This window comes from Macaca nemestrina, chromosome X (genome assembly GCF_043159975.1).
Source record: "Macaca nemestrina isolate mMacNem1 chromosome X, mMacNem.hap1, whole genome shotgun sequence".
Lineage (NCBI taxonomy): Eukaryota > Metazoa > Chordata > Mammalia > Primates > Cercopithecidae > Macaca > Macaca nemestrina.
Genome location: NC_092145.1, coordinates 34,858,600 through 34,877,745, shown reverse-complemented (window position 1 = coordinate 34,877,745; position 19,146 = coordinate 34,858,600). Strand labels below are relative to the sequence as shown.

At 45.9% G+C, this 19,146-nt stretch overlaps 3 protein-coding genes across 5 annotated transcripts; all 3 read right to left on the bottom strand.

Annotated features, from left to right (window-relative positions):
* Positions 1 to 150: 150 nt before the first annotated feature.
* Positions 151 to 3,562, bottom strand: LOC139360621 (cancer/testis antigen family 47 member B1). Of its 2 annotated transcripts, none has more exons than XM_071088407.1 (3): positions 2,493 to 3,562; positions 1,457 to 1,609; positions 151 to 325 (listed from the first exon to the last, which is right to left on the bottom strand). In XM_071088407.1, the coding sequence occupies exons 1-2, from the start codon at positions 3,289 to 3,291 to the stop codon at positions 1,488 to 1,490; spliced, it is 921 nt and encodes a 306-aa protein (XP_070944508.1). In that variant the 5' UTR covers positions 3,292 to 3,562; the 3' UTR covers positions 151 to 325; positions 1,457 to 1,487. The 2 variants fall into 2 exon arrangements, with proteins under 2 accessions (XP_070944508.1, XP_070944507.1); XM_071088406.1 differs by having other exon boundaries at positions 1,457 to 1,612; positions 2,493 to 3,557.
* A 1,492-nt stretch (positions 3,563 to 5,054) lies between these two features.
* Positions 5,055 to 8,557, bottom strand: LOC139360719 (cancer/testis antigen family 47 member B1-like). 2 transcript variants are annotated; one of them, XM_071088576.1, is made up of 3 exons: positions 7,380 to 8,557; positions 6,344 to 6,499; positions 5,055 to 5,216 (listed from the first exon to the last, which is right to left on the bottom strand). In XM_071088576.1, exons 1-2 carry the CDS (start codon positions 8,296 to 8,298, stop codon positions 6,375 to 6,377), a joined length of 1,044 nt encoding a protein of 347 aa, XP_070944677.1. In that variant the 5' UTR covers positions 8,299 to 8,557; the 3' UTR covers positions 5,055 to 5,216; positions 6,344 to 6,374. The 2 variants fall into 2 exon arrangements, with proteins under 2 accessions (XP_070944677.1, XP_070944678.1); XM_071088577.1 differs by having other exon boundaries at positions 6,344 to 6,496.
* A 1,490-nt stretch (positions 8,558 to 10,047) lies between these two features.
* LOC105468555 (cancer/testis antigen family 47 member B1-like) lies at positions 10,048 to 13,552 on the bottom strand. Its single transcript, XM_071088482.1, has 3 exons — positions 12,380 to 13,552; positions 11,342 to 11,497; positions 10,048 to 10,218 (listed from the first exon to the last, which is right to left on the bottom strand). Exons 1-2 carry the CDS (start codon positions 13,287 to 13,289, stop codon positions 11,373 to 11,375), a joined length of 1,035 nt encoding a protein of 344 aa, XP_070944583.1. The 5' UTR covers positions 13,290 to 13,552; the 3' UTR covers positions 10,048 to 10,218; positions 11,342 to 11,372.
* Between the last annotated feature and the right edge of the window lie 5,594 nt (positions 13,553 to 19,146).

Here is a 19,146-nt window from a genome sequence, read left to right as displayed (position 1 = left end):
CTCTTTCCAAAAATTGTTTTAAACTTGACATTTTACTTGATTTTTGGCTGCAGTAAAAGAATTTCAAACAATCTTACCAAATGGTGGAAAGTAATACCTTTCAATGAAGGTATGGTGGGCCAAAACAAAGCGGTAAAGGAGAGATTTGAGTTAGCATTATTTATTGAGAAATCTTCCCATGTTTCGGTTTATTCATTTAAAACAAACTTTTATTTTTAACTTGAACAAACACTGTCAAATACATGCATGAAAGTTAGATGTCACTGGATATCACTTTAGATGTAACCAACTTTGCAATGACGTGTGTTAAAATTCCCACAGGCATCTGCAAAAAAAAATGAAAACAATGAACAACAGAGACTTCTTTCTATTCTTCCCAACTGCAGGATGAAATGAGAGAAAATAAACAACAGCACAACATTAACCAGCACCAGTGACTTTCTAAATAGAAGAAAATGGCCAGCTCTGTGTATATCTGCAAGATTTGTGTGCTATATGCTAAACAAGTAGAGAAAACTACCTTTTCCTTTTGTAACTCACAAGCTTGGATATCAGGGTGCTTGTGGAACTGGAGGTTTCAGTCAAAGGGTCACACCAACCTTGTGTGCCTAGCACTACAAAAGCTTGTTGCTTTTCTTTCTACATGAGGGGCCATTCTGAGATTTAAATAAATCTCTCAAGCTTCAACAGCCTGTGCTCGTTCCATAAATGATACTCCCTTACCCTCCCAGAACCTTGGTTTCCATATCTACCATGCGGGAAAGAAGCTATTATGAAATACATGGCTGTGAAAACGCAAATAAATAAATAAATAAGAAAGAAAAATGTTAAACATTTAAATATACTCAAAGACAGATATACCTTAAGACTTAATTACCAATTCAGTGATAAACACACATTCTTTTCATCTGACTGTGACATAAAATACAAAAATATATAGCTAAGTAAATATTTAGGTATTAGTCATTAAATGTGTTCCTACTTGAAATTCTTAGCTTTTTGCTAGTTGTAAGTAGTCACTTTGTAAAATGCATTGTCTCCTAGTTACTATGGGAGCCTGCATTTCTGTGGTCAAGTAATGACAGCCCAACTAATGCGTGTGGCCCAGCCAAGTTAGTGGCTGTGTCTGGCGACTGTTTTCTACACAAATATTGGTCTTGGTAGTAGGTCTGATACATTTACCACTTGTTAGTAGTCTTGCAGCTAGAAGACAAAACACCTCAAACATGAACAAATGAGTAGCCATGAAGTATATTTCAGAACACACTGCAGTTCATATTACTAGATACATGAATATTCTAGTAATATTTTACATAAGCCAAATTGAATTTTTAAACTACTTTTAAACATTTTCTTAATTAATTTACTGGGAATCTTTTTTGTTGTTAAATAAAACTGTCAGCAACAGGTAAATGCCAGGAATAGTCGAGTGATTCTCAAAGCTATACACAGATACCTGGATTTTCTCGGCTTCCCCTCTGCTGCATCTAGGTCCCCTTGGAGTTCTTCACCTTGTTTTCCGCATCCTTCTCTTTTTCTTGTTCTTTCTCTTCCTCGCCTGCAGCATCTTGGGCCTCTTCATCCCACTTTTCAGGCTGAGATTTAGTGACTTCTTTAGTGAAGAAAAATACACACTTGGGACCAGACATTCACAGAAAATACAGCCCAATATACAACTAGCAGCGGCATCCCGTACCCCACCCTCAGGAGAAGCAGGATAGAGTTAACTAAGGAAGGAACAGCTGGGCACCTTCCTACTGGTTTTCACAACAGTTCCATGGCCCTGGCGTTGCTCCCGCTTGATCATTTCCACAGGGACACTATCTCCCTTTTTTCTAGTAAATCTCCCACCCAAAGCTGCTGATTATTTCTCGTTTTTGGAGAAGAGATCTGAATCATCAGGTCTGGTCTCATTCTACGGTGTTTTGGTCAGAACTTTGTTGGGAAAATATTTGTTTGCCTCAAAAAACAAATTTTATGGTGAAGCTCATTGGTTCCTCACCCCTCTGTATGTGTCAGTTTTACCAAGGGCTCCTGTATCACTTCATCATTTGAGGGATCATCTTTCTATGAATCTTTGCACTTTGAAAAGCCATGAATCCAAAAGGATGCCTGCCATTTCCCTGTTCTCTTCGTGCCGGTATCCCCTCTGTTTCCTGCGGAGCTCCCTCCTGAACCCCTATCTACCAGGCCATTCATCTGCGCGCTCACAAATGGCATCGATGATCTCAGATCTCCTATCAAATACAGGTTGGTAGAGGGCGGCAAGTTTTCTCAAAACCATAGAGGTCGTTAGAGAATTGGGTTTCGACTCATTGGGAAACATTCGGCCTTAAGTTTCAGGAGGGCCCCGACTGCTGCTTCATCACCCGAGGCCCCGACTACCCCTTCACCACCCGCTTCACCAGCTGTGTCCGCACCACGGCCCTGCGCAGAGCCCTTGGACACACGGGTCCCCGCCTCCCCACTGCTGCCGCTAGCCCGTTCCTCACCCTCAGGGGCCGTGGCCTCCTCTGCGGCCGGTTCCTCTGTGGCCTCCTCTGTGGGCTTCTCCTCTGTGGCCTCCTCCTCTGTGGCCTCCTCTGCAGCCTCCTCCTCTGTGGCCTCCTCCACCGGCTCCTCTGCGGCCTCCTCTGTGGGCTCCCTGGCCATCTCGGCCAGGTAGCCTGGCACTGCAGGCTCTGGGACCGACGCGGCCTCCTGGATCAGGCCCAGGCCCTGGCCTTCCAGGGCTGCGGCCCCCGCGCCCAGCCTCTGGAGCAGCAGCAGCAGGGAGGGCTCGACCCTGCGGTTGGGTGCAGCAGCGCGGGGCCCCACCATCAGGCGGCTGTGGTGACGGGTCGCTATCAGGATGTGGTCGTTGTGATAGAGGCGGCGGAGAAGGGAGTGGACCAGATCCAGGAACACAAAGCGAATGCCCGCCGCAGGGAAGCGACGGGTGACCTCCGCCAGGTCGAGGTTGCCCGCCACGTTCCTCTCTTCTTCCTCCTCCTCCTCCTCCTCCTCCTCCTCTTCCTCCGCCGCGGGCCCGATGTCCGGGTCCTCCTCAGCGCTCCCGCCCCCGGGGACTGTGGCCAGGCCTGCCGCCTGCTCACCCTCCTCCTCCCTGAGGCCTTCCATGGGCCCTGCGACTCCGACCACCTCGGTCGCAGGCACCATGTCGCTACTGTGGGGCCCGGAGTCGCCACCCTCCGGGTTACCAGCTCCGGCCACCTCGGCCTGCGCTCCCTCCTGGCTTACCGGGGCCTCCTGGTCCCCTTCGGTCGGGTGTCGGTCCCCTGTGGCAGACATGACACCGGTCAGTACCTCAACTGGGGTGGCGAGCAGGCTGTGGTGACCGCGGTGAAGACGGTGGCCACTGAGGTGGCTACGGCTGAGGGGAGGCGAGGGTTTGGCTGCTGAGGGAGTAAGAGTCTGTCTCCTTATTGAGGGAATAAGAGTCTGTCTCAGAGGACACCCTACGGTGGGAAGGGCAAGGAGCGAATCCCAGGAGCCTCCCACCAAGGCTGGCCTGAGAGGACTTAGACAAGGCGGGAAAGATTCCGGTTGGCAAGCGACAGGGGGCGGGACCGGAAACGTCAATGAGGGGCTCTCAGGGAGCTCTAAGCCCATTTGCTGAAAACTTCAGATTGACATGTTCTGTGTCCAATGAATGAACAAGGCCCTTTAGCTCTAGGATAACTCAGAATCCAGGGTTTTTTTTTTTTTTTTTTTTTTTGGGACCGGAGTCTTGATCCGTCACCCAGGCTGGAGTGCAGTGCCACTATCTCGGCTCACTGCAATCCCCGCCTCCTGGGTTGCAGTGATTCTTCTGCCTCAGCCTCCTCAGTAGCTGGGACTACAGGCACAGGCTACCACGCCCAGCTAGTTTTTCTAGTTTTAGTAGAGACAGAGTTTCACCACATTGGCCAGGATGGTCTCGATCTCATGACCTTGTGATCCACCTGCCTTGGCCTCCCAAAGTGCTGGGGTTACAGGCCTGAGCCACCGTCCACGGCCGAACTCTACCTTTTCTTTGAGGCCTTAGTATCCAGGGCTAACCTTTTGGTCCACACAAGTCTTGCGCTTTTAATTTTAGGATTAGCAACACTATAGTAGTCCAATGTGGAGGCACCCTGGAGTATGGGAACTGCAAGATGTTCACAGAGTCCACTTATTTCCACCTAGTAATGGCTCATGCCAGTAGAGATAGTGTCATAAAAATGTTACCTAGTTCAGACCTAAGCAGTTGTGAAAACCTCCCAAGAAGAGACGTAGAATTTCAATGATTTAATGTAGTCAATGCTACTTAGAAAAGAATGTGCAGAGTTGAAATGGATGCAGTCATCACCGAGTGCTGATGTGGTAAATGACAGACACTGGAAGATGTTTAATGAATCCTGCCATATTCACTTTAAACCTCCAAATAATGAAAAAAAATAGATACTGTTTTAAAGGGACTCAAAAGAGCTAAGCAGAAAAAACACCAAAAGGGCCTGGGCGTGGTGGCTCATGCCTGTAATCCAGCACTTTGGGAGGCCGAGGCAGGCAGATCACCTGAGGTCAGTAGTTTGAGACCAACCTGACCAACATGGTAAAACCCTGTCTCTACTAAAAACACAAAAAATTAGCTGGGTGTGGTGGTGCACGCCTGTAGTCCCAGCTACTCAGGAGGGTGAGGCAGCAGAATTGCTGGAACCCGGGAGGTGGAGGTTGCAGTGAACCGAGATGGTGCCACAGCACTCCAGCCTGGGTGACAGAGCGAGACTCAGTCTCAAAAATAATAATAATAATAATAATAATAATAAATGCAATAATTTTTTCGCACTTACAGCACGTATTAAATCAGGCTAGCCATATGACAAGTGGTCAGTGGCCACAACACACAGATCTAAAGATGAGCCCCATCTCTCTCTTTCCAAAAATTGTTTTAAACTTGATATTTTACTTGATTTTTGGCTGCAGTAAAAGAATTTCAAACAATCTTACCAAATGGCGGAAAGTAATACCTTTCAATGAAGGTATGGTGGGCCAAAACAAAGAGGTAAAGGAGAGATTTGAGTTAGCATTATTTATTGAGAAATCTTCCCATGTTTCGGTTTATTCATTTAAAACAAACTTTTATTTTTAACTTGAACAAACACTGTCAAATACATGTATGAAAGTTAGATGTCACTGGATATCACTTTAGATGTAACCAACTTTGCAATGACGTGTGTTAAAATTCCCACAGGCATCTGCAAAAAAAATAAAAACAATGAACAACAGAGACTTCTTTCTATTCTTCCCAACTGCAGGATGAAATGAGAGAAAATAAACAACAGCACAACATTAACCAGCACCAGTGACTTTCTAAATAGAAGAAAATGGCCAGCTCTGTGTATATCTGCAAGATTTGTGTGCTATATGCTAAACAAGTAGAGAAAACTACCTTTTCCTTTTGTAACTCACAAGCTTGGATATCAGGATCCTTGTGACACTGGAGGTTTCAGTCAAAGGGTCACACCAACCTTGTGTGCCTAGCACTACAAAAGTTTGTTGCTTTTCTTTCTACATGAGGGGCCATTCTGAGATTTAAATAAATCTCTCAAGCTTCAACAGCCTGTGCTCGTCCATAAATGATACTCCCTTACCCTCCCAGACCCTTGGTTTCCATATCTACCATGCGGGAAAGAAGCGATTATGAAATACACGGCTGTGAAAATGCAAATAAATAAATAAATAAGAAAGAAAAATGTTAACCATTTAAATATACTCAAAGACAGATATACCTTAAGACTTAATTACCAATTCAGTGATAAACACACATTCTTTTCATCTGACTGTGACATAAAATACAAAAATATATAGCTAAGTAAATATTTAGGTATTAGTCATTAAATGTGTTCCTACTTGAAATTCTTGGCTTTTTGCTAGTTGTCACTTTGTAAAAGGCATTGAGTTGTCTCCTAGTTACTATGGGATCCTGCATTTCTGTGGTCAAGTAATGAGGGCCCCACTAATGTGTGTGGCCCAGCCAAGTTAGTGGCTGTGTCTGGCAACTGTTTTCTACACAAATATTGGTCTTGGTAGTAGGTCTGATACATTTACCACTTGTTAGTAGTCTTGCAGCTAGAAGACAAAACACCTCAAACATGAACAAATGAGTAGCCATGAAGTATATTTCAGAGCACACTGCAGTTCATATTACTAGATACATGAATATTCTAGTAATATTTTATGTAAGCTAAATTGAATTTTTAAACTACTTTTAAACATTTTCTTAATTAATTTACTGGGAATCTTTTTTGTTGTTAAATAAAACTGTCAGCAACAGGTAAATGCCAGGAATAGTCGAGTGATTCTCAAAGCTATACACAGATACCTGGATTTTCTCGGCTTCCCCTCTGCTGCATCTAGGTCCCCTTGGAGTTCTTCGCCTTGTTTTCCGCATCCTTCTCTTTTTCTTGTTCTTTCTCTTCCTCGCCTGCAGCATCTTGGGCCTCTTCATCCCACTTTTCAGGCTGAGATTTAGTGACTTCTTTAGTGAAGAAAAATACACACTTGGGACCAGACATTCACAGAAAATACAGCCCAATATACAACTAGCAGCGGCATCCCGTACCCCACCCTCAGGAGAAGCAGGATAGAGTTAACTAAGGAAGGAACAGCTGGGCACCTTCCTACTGGTTTTCACAACAGTTCCATGGCCCTGGCGTTGCTCCCGCTTGATCATTTCCACAGGGACACTATCTCCCTTTTTTCTAGTAAATCTCCCACCCAAAGCTGCTGATTATTTCTCGTTTTTGGAGAAGAGATCTGAATCATCAGGTCTGGTCTCATTCTACGGTGTTTTGGTCAGAACTTTGTTGGGAAAATATTTGTTTGCCTCAAAAAACAAATTTTATGGTGAAGCTCATTGGTTCCTCACCCCCCTGAATGTGTCAGTTATACCAAGGTCTCTTGTATCACTTCATCATTTGAGGGATCATCTTTCTATGAATCTTTGCACTTTGAAAAGCCATGAATCCAAAAGGATGCCTGCCATTTCCCTGTTCTCTTCGTGCCGGTATCCCCTCTGTTTCCTGCGGAGCTCCCTCCTGAACCCCTGTCTGACCGGCCATTCGTCTGTGGGCTCACAAATGGCATCGATGATCTCAAATCTCCTATCAAATACAGGTTGGTAGAGGGCGGCAAGTTTTCTCAAAACCATAGAGGTCGTTAGAGAATTGGGTTTCGACTCATTGGGAAACATTCGGCCTTAAGTTTCAGGAGGGCCCCGACTGCTGCTTCATCACCCGAGGCCCCGACTACCCCTTCACCACCCGCTTCACCAGCTGTGTCCGCACCACGGCCCTGCCCAGAGCCCTTGGACACACGGGTCCCCGCCTCCCCACTGCTGCCGGTAGCCCGTTCCTCACCCTCAGGGGCCGTGGCCTCCTCTGCGGCTGGTTTCTCTGTGGCTGGTTCCTCTGTGGCCTCCTCTGTGGGCTTCTCCTCTGTGGTCTCCTCTGCAGCCTCCTCCTCTGTGGCCTCCTCTGCAGCCTCCTCCTCTGTGGTTTCCTCTGCGGCCGGTTTCTCTGTGGCCGGTTCCTCTGTGGCCTCCTCTGTGGGCTTCTCCTCTGTGGCCTCCTCCGCAGCCGCCTCCTCTGTGGCCTCCTCCACCAGCTCCTCTGCCGCCTCCTCTGTGGGCTCACTGGCCATCTCGGCCAGGTAGCCTGGCACTGCAGGCTCTGGGACCGACGCGGCCTCCTGGATCAGGCCCAGGCCCTGGCCTTCCAGGGCTGCGGCCCCCGCGCCCAGCCTCTGGAGCAGCAGCAGCAGGGAGGGCTCGACCCTGCGGTTGGGTGCAGCAGCGCGGGGCCCCACCATCAGGCGGCTGTGGTGACGGGTCGCTATCAGGATGTGGTCGTTGTGATAGAGGCGGCGGAGAAGGGAGTGGACCAGATCCAGGAACACAAAGCGAATGCCCGCCGCAGGGAAGCGACGGGTGACCTCCGCCAGGTCGAGGTTGCCCGCCACGTTCCTCTCTTCTTCCTCCTCCTCCTCCTCCTCCTCCTCTTCCTCCGCCGCGGGCCCGATGTCCGGGTCCTCCTCGGTGCTCCCGCCCCCGGGGACTGTGGCCAGGCCTGCCGCCTGCTCACCCTCCTCCTCCCTGAGGCCTTCCATGGGCCCTGCGACTCCGACCACCTCGGTCGCAGGCACCATGTCGCTACTGTGGGGGCCGGAGTCGCCACCCTCCGGGTTACCAGCTCCGGCCACCTCGGCCTGCGCTCCCTCCTGGCTTACCGGGGCCTCCTGGTCCCCTTCGGTCGGGTGTCGGTCCCCTGTGGCAGACATGACACCGGTCAGTACCTCAACTGGGGTGGCGAGCAGGCTGGTGACCGCTGTGAAGATGGTGGCCACTGAGGTGGCTACGGCTGAGGGGAGGCAAGGGTTTGGCCGCTGAGGGAGTAAGAGTCTGTCTCCTTATTGAGGGAATAAGAGTCTGTCTCAGAGGACACCCTACGGTGGGAAGGGCAAGGAGCGAATCCCAGGAGCCTCCCACCAAGGCTGGCCTGAGAGGACTTAGACAAGGCGGGAAAGATTCCGGTTGGCAGGCAACAGGGGGCGGGACCGGAAGCATCAATGAGGGGCTCTCAGTGAGCTGTAAGCCCATTTGCCGAAAACTTCAGATTGACATGTTCTGTGTCCAATGAATGATCAAGGCCCTTTAGCTCTAGGACATCTCAGAATCCAGGGTTTTTTGTTTTTTTTTTTGGACCGGATTCTTGCTCGGTCACCCAGGCTGGAGTGCAGTGCCACTATCTCGGCTCACTGCAATCCCTGCCTCCTGGATTGCAGTGATTCTCCTGCCTCAGCCTCCTCAGTAGCTGGGACTACAGGCACAGGCTACCACCCTCCGCTAGTTTTTCTAGTTTTGGTAGAGACAGAGTTTCACCACATTGGCCAGGATGGTCTCGATCTCATGACCTTGTGATCCACCTGCCTTGGTCTCCCAAAGTGCTGGGGTTACAGGCCTGAGCCACCGTCCACGGCCGATCTCTACCTTTTCTTTGAGGCCTTAGTGTCCAGGGCTACCCTTTTGGTCCACACAAGTCTTGCGCTTTTAATTTTAGGATTAGCAACACTATAGTAGTCCAATGTGGAGGCACCCTGGAGTATGGGAACTGCAAGATGTTCACAGAGTCCACTTATTTCCACCTAGTAATGGCTCATGCCAGTAGAGATAGTGTCATAAAAATGTTACCTAGTTCAGACCTAAGCAGTTGTGAAAACCTCCCAAGAAGAGACGTAGAATTTCAATAATTTAATGTAGTCAATGCTACTTAGAAAAGAATGTGCAGAGTTGAAATGGATGCAGTCATCACCGAGTGCTGATGTGGTAAATGACAGACACTGGAAGGTGTTTAATGAATCCTGCCAAATTCACTTCAAACCTCCAAATAATGAAAAAAAATAGATACTGTTTTAAAGGGACTCAAAAGAGCTAAGCAGAAAAAACACCAAAAGGGCCTGGGCGTGGTGGCTCATGCCTGTAATCCAGCACTTTGGGAGGCCGAGGCAGGCAGATCACCTGAGGTCAGTAGTTTGAGACCAGCCTGACCAACATGGTAAAACCCTGTCTCTACTAAAAACACAAAAAATTAGCTGGGTGTGGTGGTGCACGCCTGTAGTCCCAGCTACTCAGGAGGGTGAGGCAGCAGAATTGCTGGAACCCGGGAGGTGGAGGTTGCAGTGAACCGAGATGGTGCCACAGCACTCCAGCCTGGGTGACAGAGCGAGACTCAGTCTCATTAAAAAAAAAAAAATAGTAATAATAATAGTAAGACATGGAATAATTTTTTCACACTTACAGCACGTATTAAATCAGGCTAGCTATATGACAAGTGCTCAGTGGCCACAACACACAGATCTAAAGAGGAGCCCCATCACTCTTTCCAAAAATTGTTTTAAACTTGACATTTTACTTGATTTTTGGCTGCAGTAAAAGAATTTCAAACAATCTTACCAAATGGTGGAAAGTAATACCTTTCAATGAAGGTATGGTGGGCCAAAACAAAGAGGTAAAGGAGAGATTTGAGTTAGCATTATTTATTGAGAAATCTTCCCATGTTTCGGTTTATTCATTTAAAACAAACTTTTATTTTTAACTTGAACAAACACTGTCAAATACATGCATGAAAGTTAGATGTCACTGGATATCACTTTTGATGTAACCAACTTTGCAATGACGTGTGTTAAAATTCCCACAGGCATCTGCAAAAAAAATAAAAACAATGAACAACAGAGACTTCTTTCCATTCTTCCCAACTGCAGGATGAAATGAGAGAAAATAAACAACAGCACAACATTAACCAGCACCAGTGACTTTCTAAATAGAAGAAAATGGCCAGCTCTGTGTATATCTGCAAGGTTTGTGTGCTATATGCTAAACAAGTAGAGAAAACTACCTTTTCCTTTTGTAACTCACAAGCTTGGATATCAGGGTCCTTGTGGAACTGAAGGTTTCAGTCAAAGGGTCACACCAACCTTGTGTGCCTAGCACTATAAAAGCTTGTTGCTTTTCTTTCTACATGAGGGGCCATTCTGAGATTTAAATAAATCTCTCAAGCTTCAACAGCCCGTGCTGGTTCCACAAATGAACCTCCCTTACCCTCCCAGACCCTTGGTTTCCTATCTACCATGTGGGAAAGAAGCTATTAAGAAATGCACGGCTGTGAAAATGCAAATAAATAAATAAATAAGAAAGAAAAATGTTAACCATTTAAATATACTCAAAGACAGATATACCTTAAGACTTAATTACCAATTCAGTGATAAACACACATTCTTTTCATCTGTGACATAAAATACAAAAATATATAGCTAAGTAAATATTTAGGTATTAGTCATTAAATGTGTTCCTACTTGAAATTCTTAGGTTTTTGCTAGTTATCACTTTGTAAAAGGCATTGAGTAGTCTCCTAGTTACTATGGGATCCTGCATTTCTGTGGTCAAGTAATGACGGCCCCACTAATGTGTGTGGCCCAGCCAAGTTAGTGGCTGTGTCTGGCGACTGTTTTCTACACAAATATTGGTCTTGGTAGTAGGTCTGATACATTTACCACTTGTTAGTAGTCTTGCAGCTAGAAGACAAAACACCTCAAACATGAACAAATGAGTAGCCATGAAGTATATTTCAGAACACACTGCAGTTCGTATTACTAGATACATGAATATTCTAGTAATATTTTACGTAAGCCAAATTGAATTTTTAAACTACTTTTAAACATTTTCTTAATTAATTTACTGGGAATCTTTTTTGTTGTTAAATAAAACTGTCAGCAACAGGTAAATGCCAGGAATAGTCGAGTGATTCTCAAAGCTATACACAGATACCTGGATTTTCTCGGCTTCCCCTCTGCTGCATCTAGGTCCCCTTGGAGTTCTTCACCTTGTTTTCCGCATCCTTCTCTTTTTCTTGTTCTTTCTCTTCCTCGCCTGCAGCATCTTGGGCCTCTTCATCCCACTTTTCAGGCTGAGATTTAGTGACTTCTTTAGTGAAGAAAAATACACACTTGGGACCAGACATTCACAGAAAATACAGCCCAATTTACAACTAGCAGCGGCATCCCGTACCCCACCCTCAGGAGAAGCAAGATAGAGTTAACTAAGGAAGGAACAGCTGGGCACCTTCCTACTGGTTTTCACAACAGTTCCATGGCCCTGGCGTTGCTCCCGCTTGATCATTTCCACAGGGACACTATCTCCCTTTTTTCTAGTAAATCTCCCACCCAAAGCTGCTGATTATTTCTCGTTTTTGGAGAAGAGATCTGAATCATCAGGTCTGGTCTCATTCTACGGTGTTTTGGTCAGAACTTTGTTGGGAAAATATTTGTTTGCCTCAAAAAACAAATTTTATGGTGAAGCTCATTGGTACCTCACCTCCCTAAATTGTGTCAGTTTTACCAAGGGCTCCTGTATCACTTCATCATTTGAGGGATCATCTTTCTATGAATCTTTGCACTTTGAAAAGCCATGAATCCAAAAGGATGCCTGCCATTTGCCTGTTCTCTTCGTGCCGGTATCCCTTCTGTTTCCTGCGGAGCTTCCTCCTGAACCCCTATCTACCAGGCCATTCATCTGCCGCGCTCACAAATGGCATCGATGATCTCAGATCTCCTATCAAATACAGGTTGGTAGAGGGCGGCAAGTTTTCTCAAAACCATAGAGGTCGTTAGAGAATTGGGTTTCGACTCATTGGGAAACATTCGGCCTTAAGTTTCAGGAGGGCCCCGACTGCTGCTTCATCACCCGAGGCCCCGACTATCCCTTCGCCACCCACTTCACCAGCTGTGTCCGCACCACGGCCCTGCCCAGAGCCCTTGGACACACGGGTCCCCGCCTCCCCACTGCTGCCGGTAGCCCGTTCCTCACCCTCAGGGGCCGTGGCCTCCTCTGCGGCCGGCTTCTCTGTGGCTGGTTCCTCTGTGGCCTCCTCTGTGGGCTTCTCCTCTGTGGTCTCCTCTGCAGCCTCCTCCTCTGTGGCCTCCTCTGCAGCCTCCTCCTCTGTGGTTTCCTCTGCGGCCGGTTTCTCTGTGGCCGGTTCCTCTGTGGCCTCCTCTGTGGGCTTCTCCTCTGTGGCCTCCTCCGCAGCCGCCTCCTCTGTGGCCTCCTCCACCAGCTCCTCTGCCGCCTCCTCTGTGGGCTCACTGGCCATCTCGGCCAGGTAGCCTGGCACTGCAGGCTCTGGGACCGACGCGGCCTCCTGGATCAGGCCCAGGCCCTGGCCTTCCAGGGCTGCGGCCCCCGCGCCCAGCCTCTGGAGCAGCAGCAGCAGGGAGGGCTCGACCCTGCGGTTGGGTGCAGCAGCGCGGGGCCCCACCATCAGGCGGCTGTGGTGACGGGTCGCTATCAGGATGTGGTCGTTGTGATAGAGGCGGCGGAGAAGGGAGTGGACCAGATCCAGGAACACAAAGCGAATGCCCGCCGCAGGGAAGCGACGGGTGACCTCCGCCAGGTCGAGGTTGCCCGCCACGTTCCTCTCTTCCTCCTCCTCCTCCTCCTCTTCCTCTGCCGTGGACCCGACGTCCGGGTCCTCTTCTGCGCTCCCGCCCCCGGGGACTGTGGCCAGGCCTGCCGCCTGCTCACCCTCCTCCTCCCTGAGGCCTTCCATGGGCCCTGCGACTCCGACCACCTCGGTCGCAGGCACCATGTCGCTACTGTGGGGCCCGGAGTCGCCACCCTCCGGGTTACGAGCTCCGGCCGCCTCGGCCTGCGCTCCCTCCTGGCTTACCGGGGCCTCCTGGTCCCCTTCGGTCGGGTGTCGGTCCCCTGTGGCAGACATGACACCGGTCAGTACCTCAACTGGGGTTGCGAGCAGGCTGAGGTGACTGCGGTGAAGACGGTGGCCAATGAGGTGGCTACGGCTGAGGGGAGGCGAGGGTTTGGCTGCTGAGGGAGTAAGAGTCTGTCTCCTTATTGAGGGAATAAGAGTCTGTCTCAGAGGACACCCTACGGTGGGAAGGGTAAGGAGCGAATCCCAGGAGCCTCCCACCAAGGCTGGCCTGAGAGGACTTAGACAAGGCGGGAAAGGTTCCGGTTGGCAGGCGACAGGGGGCGGGACCGGAAGCGTCAATGAGTGGATCTCAGCGAGCTCTAAGCCCATTTGCTGAAAACTTCAGATTGACATGTTCTGTGTCCAATGAATGATCAAGGCCCTTTAGCTGTATGACAACTCAAGAATCCAGAGTTTTTTTTTTTTTTTTGGGACCGGAAGTCTTGATCGGTCACCCAGGCTGGAGTGCAGTGGCATGACCTCGGCTCACTGCAATCCCCACCTCCTGGGTTCCAGTGATTCTCCTGCCTCAGCCTCCTCAGTAGCTGGGACTGCAGGCATAGGCTACCACGCCCGGCTAGTTTTTCTATTTTTAGTAGAAACAGGGTTTCACCACTTTGGTCAGGATGGTCTTGATCTCATGACCTTGTGATCCACCTGCCTTGGCCTCCCAAAGTGCTGCATTTACAGTCCTGAACTCCTGTGCCCCTCTGAGCTCTAACTTTTCTTTGAGGCCTTAGTGTCCAGGGCTACCCTTTATGTCCGAACAAGTCCTGGCCTTTAATTTTAGGATTATTAGCAATACTATAGTAGTCCAATGTGGAGGCATTCTGGAGCATGGGAAATGCAATATGTTCACAGAGTTCACTTATTTCCACCTAGTAATGGCTCATGCCAGTAGAGATAGTGTCATGAAACTGTTACCTAGTTCAGACCTTAGCAGTTGTGAAAACCTCCCAACAAGAGACATAAGAATTTCAATCATTTAATGTAGTTAAAGCTACTTAGAAAAGAACGTGCAGAGTTGACATGGATGCAGTCATCACTGAATGCTGAGGTGGTAAATGACAGACACTGTCACGGTGTTTAATGAATCCTGCCAAATTCACTTCAAACCTCCAAATATTGAAACAAAAAAAGATCCTTTTTTAAAAGGACCACTTTATCTCATATGATCTAAGCATAAAGAACACCAAATGGGCCTGGGCGCGGTGGCTCACGCCTGTAATCCAGCACTTTGGGAGCCCGAGGCAGGCAGATCACCTGAGGTCAGTAGTTTGAGACCAGCCTGACCAACATGGTAAAACCCTGTCTCTACTAAAATAACAAAAAATTAGCTGGGTGTGGTGGTGTACGCCTGTAGTCCCAGCTACTCGGGAGGGTGAGGTAGGAGAATTGCTGGAACCCGGGAGGCGGAGTTTGCAGGGAACTGAGATGTTGCCACAGCACTCTAGCGTGGGTGACAGAGCGAGACTCAGTCTCAAAAAAAAAGATAAAGAAATAAAAACACCCAACGGACAGGCTTCCTAGGCTATTTCAAGCAATAACCCAGGACTTTTTGTTGATTTCAAGACCTACTTAATGAAGGTTCAAGTAGTAATTATTTCTGAACATTTTGGAGAAATCAACTGTTATTTTATATTCATTGTATGAATTTTTTGGGTCACATTACAACTACTCTTTGAAAAAAGTTGTAGGTAGCATATTTCATGTATTAAATTCAAGAATACTAATACCATTCAATCTTTTCAAGGCGAGTAGGTAGTTTTTGTAGCTTTCATCACCTCATCAAATTTCCGTGCTTCTGTTTTTCTCTAGTTTCACCTAAAAAAGGGGCATCGTGCTGTCATAAGTCATTGGTTTAAATCTGGAAGGCAATGTGGAAAATTTCTAATACAAAATACTTACTATTAAAACAGCAAAACCTAGGCAGAATCCCAATGTGAGGTCTAGAGTTGGTTTTAATATTTGCTTCCTGATGTGAAGTTGCGAAAGTTACTTATTTCTATGCCTCAGTTTTATCATTTGTGAAATTAGGATAATGATTCTCTAGCTACCTCCCAAGGTTAATCTGAGAATCAAATAAAATAATGGGATGAAAACCCTTTTCATACTGTAAAGTACTATACATGTATATGATTACATCAAAAATAATTTTTCACTGTTCTTAAATTATTGGAGTGAAGCTATCAGGTATATTTGGCCCTCTGTATCCATGGATTCTGCATGTGTGGATTCAACTAACTGTGGATCAAAAATATTCAGAAATTGCATGTGCACTGAACATATACAGACTTTCTTCATGTCATTATTCCCTAAACAATATAGTATTACAACTATTTAGATAGCATTTACATTGTATTAGGTATTACAAATAATCTAGAGATGATTTAAAATATACATGATAATGTACATAGGTTATATGCAAATACTATGCCATTTTATATCTGGAACTTGGGCATCTGCAGATTTTGGTATCTGCAGGAGGTCTTGGAATAAGTTCCCCATGGGTAACTAGGGGTGACTGTAGTCTCTCAGGCCTTCAGAGAACCCTCTAATTTGGATTTAGAGGAATTAGTTTTTTCCTAGTTACATGGTGTTATATACTCCCCTGGCTAATACCCTGACTTCAGTCAAGATTTGAGTGGGATAGGTAGATGGAATGAGATGGGATTATATTTACAATATTAACTATTTGTTGAAAATATTTCCCAGATTGATTTTACCTTCTAAGTTGATTAATGTTTCCAAGTATTTAGTTTTTCATTTATGTGTTCCAAAAGTCTAACAATATTTTATTTTTAATCATTTTGACTTCATTGTAAATTTGTAAGCCTTCTTGTATGGAGAATTTTATTTTATATTTTCTTTTTGGGGATCTTCTTAATGTTTACCTTTAGCTCCTTAATGCATAGTGTGAGATTAAAGTCTCAGATGATTTTTATTTTGAACAGCTCACCTATACCACCACTTATTGAGTAACTCTTCCCCTGTATACTGATGTGTGGCCATGTACTCTTTAGCACTTTCTCTAAAGGTAGAAAAAATGCAAGAGAAAAAACTCATTTTCCCTAAATCTCAGAGCATGAAATGGTCTTTAGCTATTGAGTCCAAGTTTATTCTTTTTCAAGTGGAAAAATTAAGGCCTGGAGTAGTTAACTGGCTTTCCAAAGTCATACTACTCAATGGAGGAGCCAGGAGTAGAACCAACATCCTCTGACATTTAATCTGAAATTGAGACAGGCATGCTTATTGTACATACAGCTTCAGGGGTAATTTGACAGCACAAGGTTAATTACCCAAATAAATAAATGGTTATGAGTTGAGGGTCTCTGAAATTCAGGCAAGCCTGTCCTCCTGACTCTGAATCAATCAGCAAATATTTACTGAACACCGACATTAAATGCCTTGTGTAAGACCTTGCCGGGGACAGAGAAGCAGGTGCCACCACCTCTGGCCACAAGAATCTCACAGTCTATTTGGGAGAAAGGATTGTATACTGAGAATGGAGGTAAAAAAGCAGCACCTGACATTCAGAGCTGGCCTGGCACTCACAGCTAAGCCATCTTATTCTCCTACTGGATATAAACAATAGCATAGAACACCAACATCAGACAGGATCACTCTGTGTCCATGATAAATAGAGACAAAGCAAGGCTACTTTATAATTTCATTCAAGCAGAGAAAAATGAAGTCACGAAATACCAAACAAAATATTAAACTTAGCTTCTCTTGATTAAAATGAGTACCACTTCTTTACCAATTACAGCTTTATCCTGGCTCTAATATCCCCTCTCTATAAATAAGATTTATTGAAATACTAATCAGAACTGCACCGACTTTCCGATAGCATGTAATCTAGAGCAAATCCCCACTTTGTTCAAAACTTCCACATATTCTAAGCTTTGGATTTGGGGAAGGAAGTGATATTGCCTCTGGCAAGAAAATAGACATAGGGAATTTGATGGAAGTCTTGTGGTGAGGAAGGTGCCCAGTGGGGCACCCCTGTTCTTGCTACAATGCTATCACCAGGACTGGCTCCACTCTTTCTTAGTGAAAACAAATACAGTCAGGTAGATGGTTTTTGTACACTTATAGTATTCCTACTTTTTTTCTTTTCCCTTCTTTCTGTCGATGTCCATCCATTTTTGCTTCACAACTTTCAATAGGACCATTACTAGTCACTTTAGAGGAGCATGTTAACAAAAAACCCAAACCAAAAACCACAGAAGTGTCTTCCTAGGTCATGAAGAGCTGGGCTGTCCACTTGAAGCTGTAGGACAAATACTTCAGACCCTAGTCATTCAATCATCCGGTGAGCATATGTTGAGCACCTACTATAGGTCTGGAGTTATATCAAGGGCTGGGGACGCATTGGTGCTTAAGGTCCATGGCTTGATCTATCTAGTTCATGGTCTAGAGGGGAAGACAAACATTTGGATGATGATGACACAAGGTGTCAAGAACTATAACAGGGATGAACACAAGGTACTATGGGATCTCAGGAGAGAGAACGATTAGCTAAAGTTGAGGGGATGGAGGGGAAAGTGGGTTGGTGCCTGGGAAGGTGCTCAAGAAGAGGTATTTCAGCTGAGTCCTGAAACTAGGAGTTCAACCAGCAATAAAGATTGGGGGGAAGTCATTGCAAGTAAAGGAAGCTGCATGGATAATGGCAGGGGTGTGTGCGTATTGGTCCAAGGCAATGAAATGGGTGGAGCATTGGGCAGAGTGGCAGATGGGCCTTTAAAGCAGATGGGGCAGGGGATGGATACCCCATTCTCCATGACGTGCTTATTTCACATTGCATATGTGTACCAAAACATCTCATGTATCCCATAAATAAATACACCTACTATGTACCTAAAAAATTAAGAATAAAAGAAATAGAAAAATAAAGCAGATGGGGCAATTAATAATTAATGCTTCTCTAAAGAGTTTGCCCTTTGGCCTGAAAGGGCCGGGCTGTCCACTAGAAGCTGCAGGGCAAATACTCCAGAATCTAGTAATTGAATCATTCACTGAGTTTGCCCTTTGTCCTGAAACCGCTTTGCCTGCTTTCCCTTTGTATAGAAGACATTTCCAGAAGTATTACTGCAAGTTTTCACCCTCATTTTTATGTTCTTAGTTATTTTCATAGGTCTTCCTCCCAGGTTGTCCAATGACTGCCTCCTTGGCATTCAGGTTTTAGTCAAAGGGCTCTCATGGGGTTTGTCCCTGACCACCTTGACTAAAACTGTCACCTACCTCCACCCCAATCACTATTATGTCACTACCCTGTTTTATTTCCTTTCTAGCCCTTGTACTAATTTAACTAATTTTATCTTTGTTTTTATCCTGTATCCCTACTACCACCACTCTAGATGCCATAAGGAAAGGAATTACTGTCTGTTTCCACTGATACTGACCCAAACACCTAGAATAGTGCCTGGAACATAGTAAATAAACACTTATTAGATGACTGTTTTCTCTACATTGGTTAACTGTTCAAGGTGTACAAGGTGCAAAACCAAATGTTAAGTTGCAAGATCATGTTTATGAATTGGATGAGCCTCCAATGGGTTAGTAAGATTAAGGTTGTTTTGAATTTCTGTAAAGTATTGGTAATTTCCTTAGACATCTCTGTTTTTAGATTGATAAAGTAACTTCAGAGGAAATAAATTGTTTTCATTTGACAACAATTAAAATGGGCCAGTATATATAAGAATAGAGGGGTTTATACTAGCGTTAAATGTGTTTGTTTTGTTTTGTGATTACCTCATGCCAAATTGCAACTTTTGGAGGTCAGATAATTCACATGTAAGCCAACTTCCTGTCTTCTTACATCGTGTGAGTTAAAGTCTTCACTTTAGATTCACGTAGATTTGGT

Bases quoted from the DNA above. Each gene is read 5' to 3' on its own strand.
- LOC139360621 (XM_071088406.1), bottom strand. From the start codon at position 3,291: ATGTCTGCCACAGGGGACCGACACCCGACCGAAGGGGACCAGGAGGCC. The intron at 1,613-2,492 runs GTGAGGAACGGG...TCTTCACTAAAG, and splicing joins GGAGGCCACGGCCCCTGAGG to AAGTCACTAAATCTCAGCCT.
- LOC139360719 (XM_071088576.1), bottom strand. From the start codon at position 8,298: ATGTCTGCCACAGGGGACCGACACCCGACCGAAGGGGACCAGGAGGCC. The intron at 6,500-7,379 runs GTGAGGAACGGG...TCTTCACTAAAG, and splicing joins GGAGGCCACGGCCCCTGAGG to AAGTCACTAAATCTCAGCCT.
- LOC105468555 (XM_071088482.1), bottom strand. From the start codon at position 13,289: ATGTCTGCCACAGGGGACCGACACCCGACCGAAGGGGACCAGGAGGCC. The intron at 11,498-12,379 runs GTGAGGAACGGG...TCTTCACTAAAG, and splicing joins GGAGGCCACGGCCCCTGAGG to AAGTCACTAAATCTCAGCCT.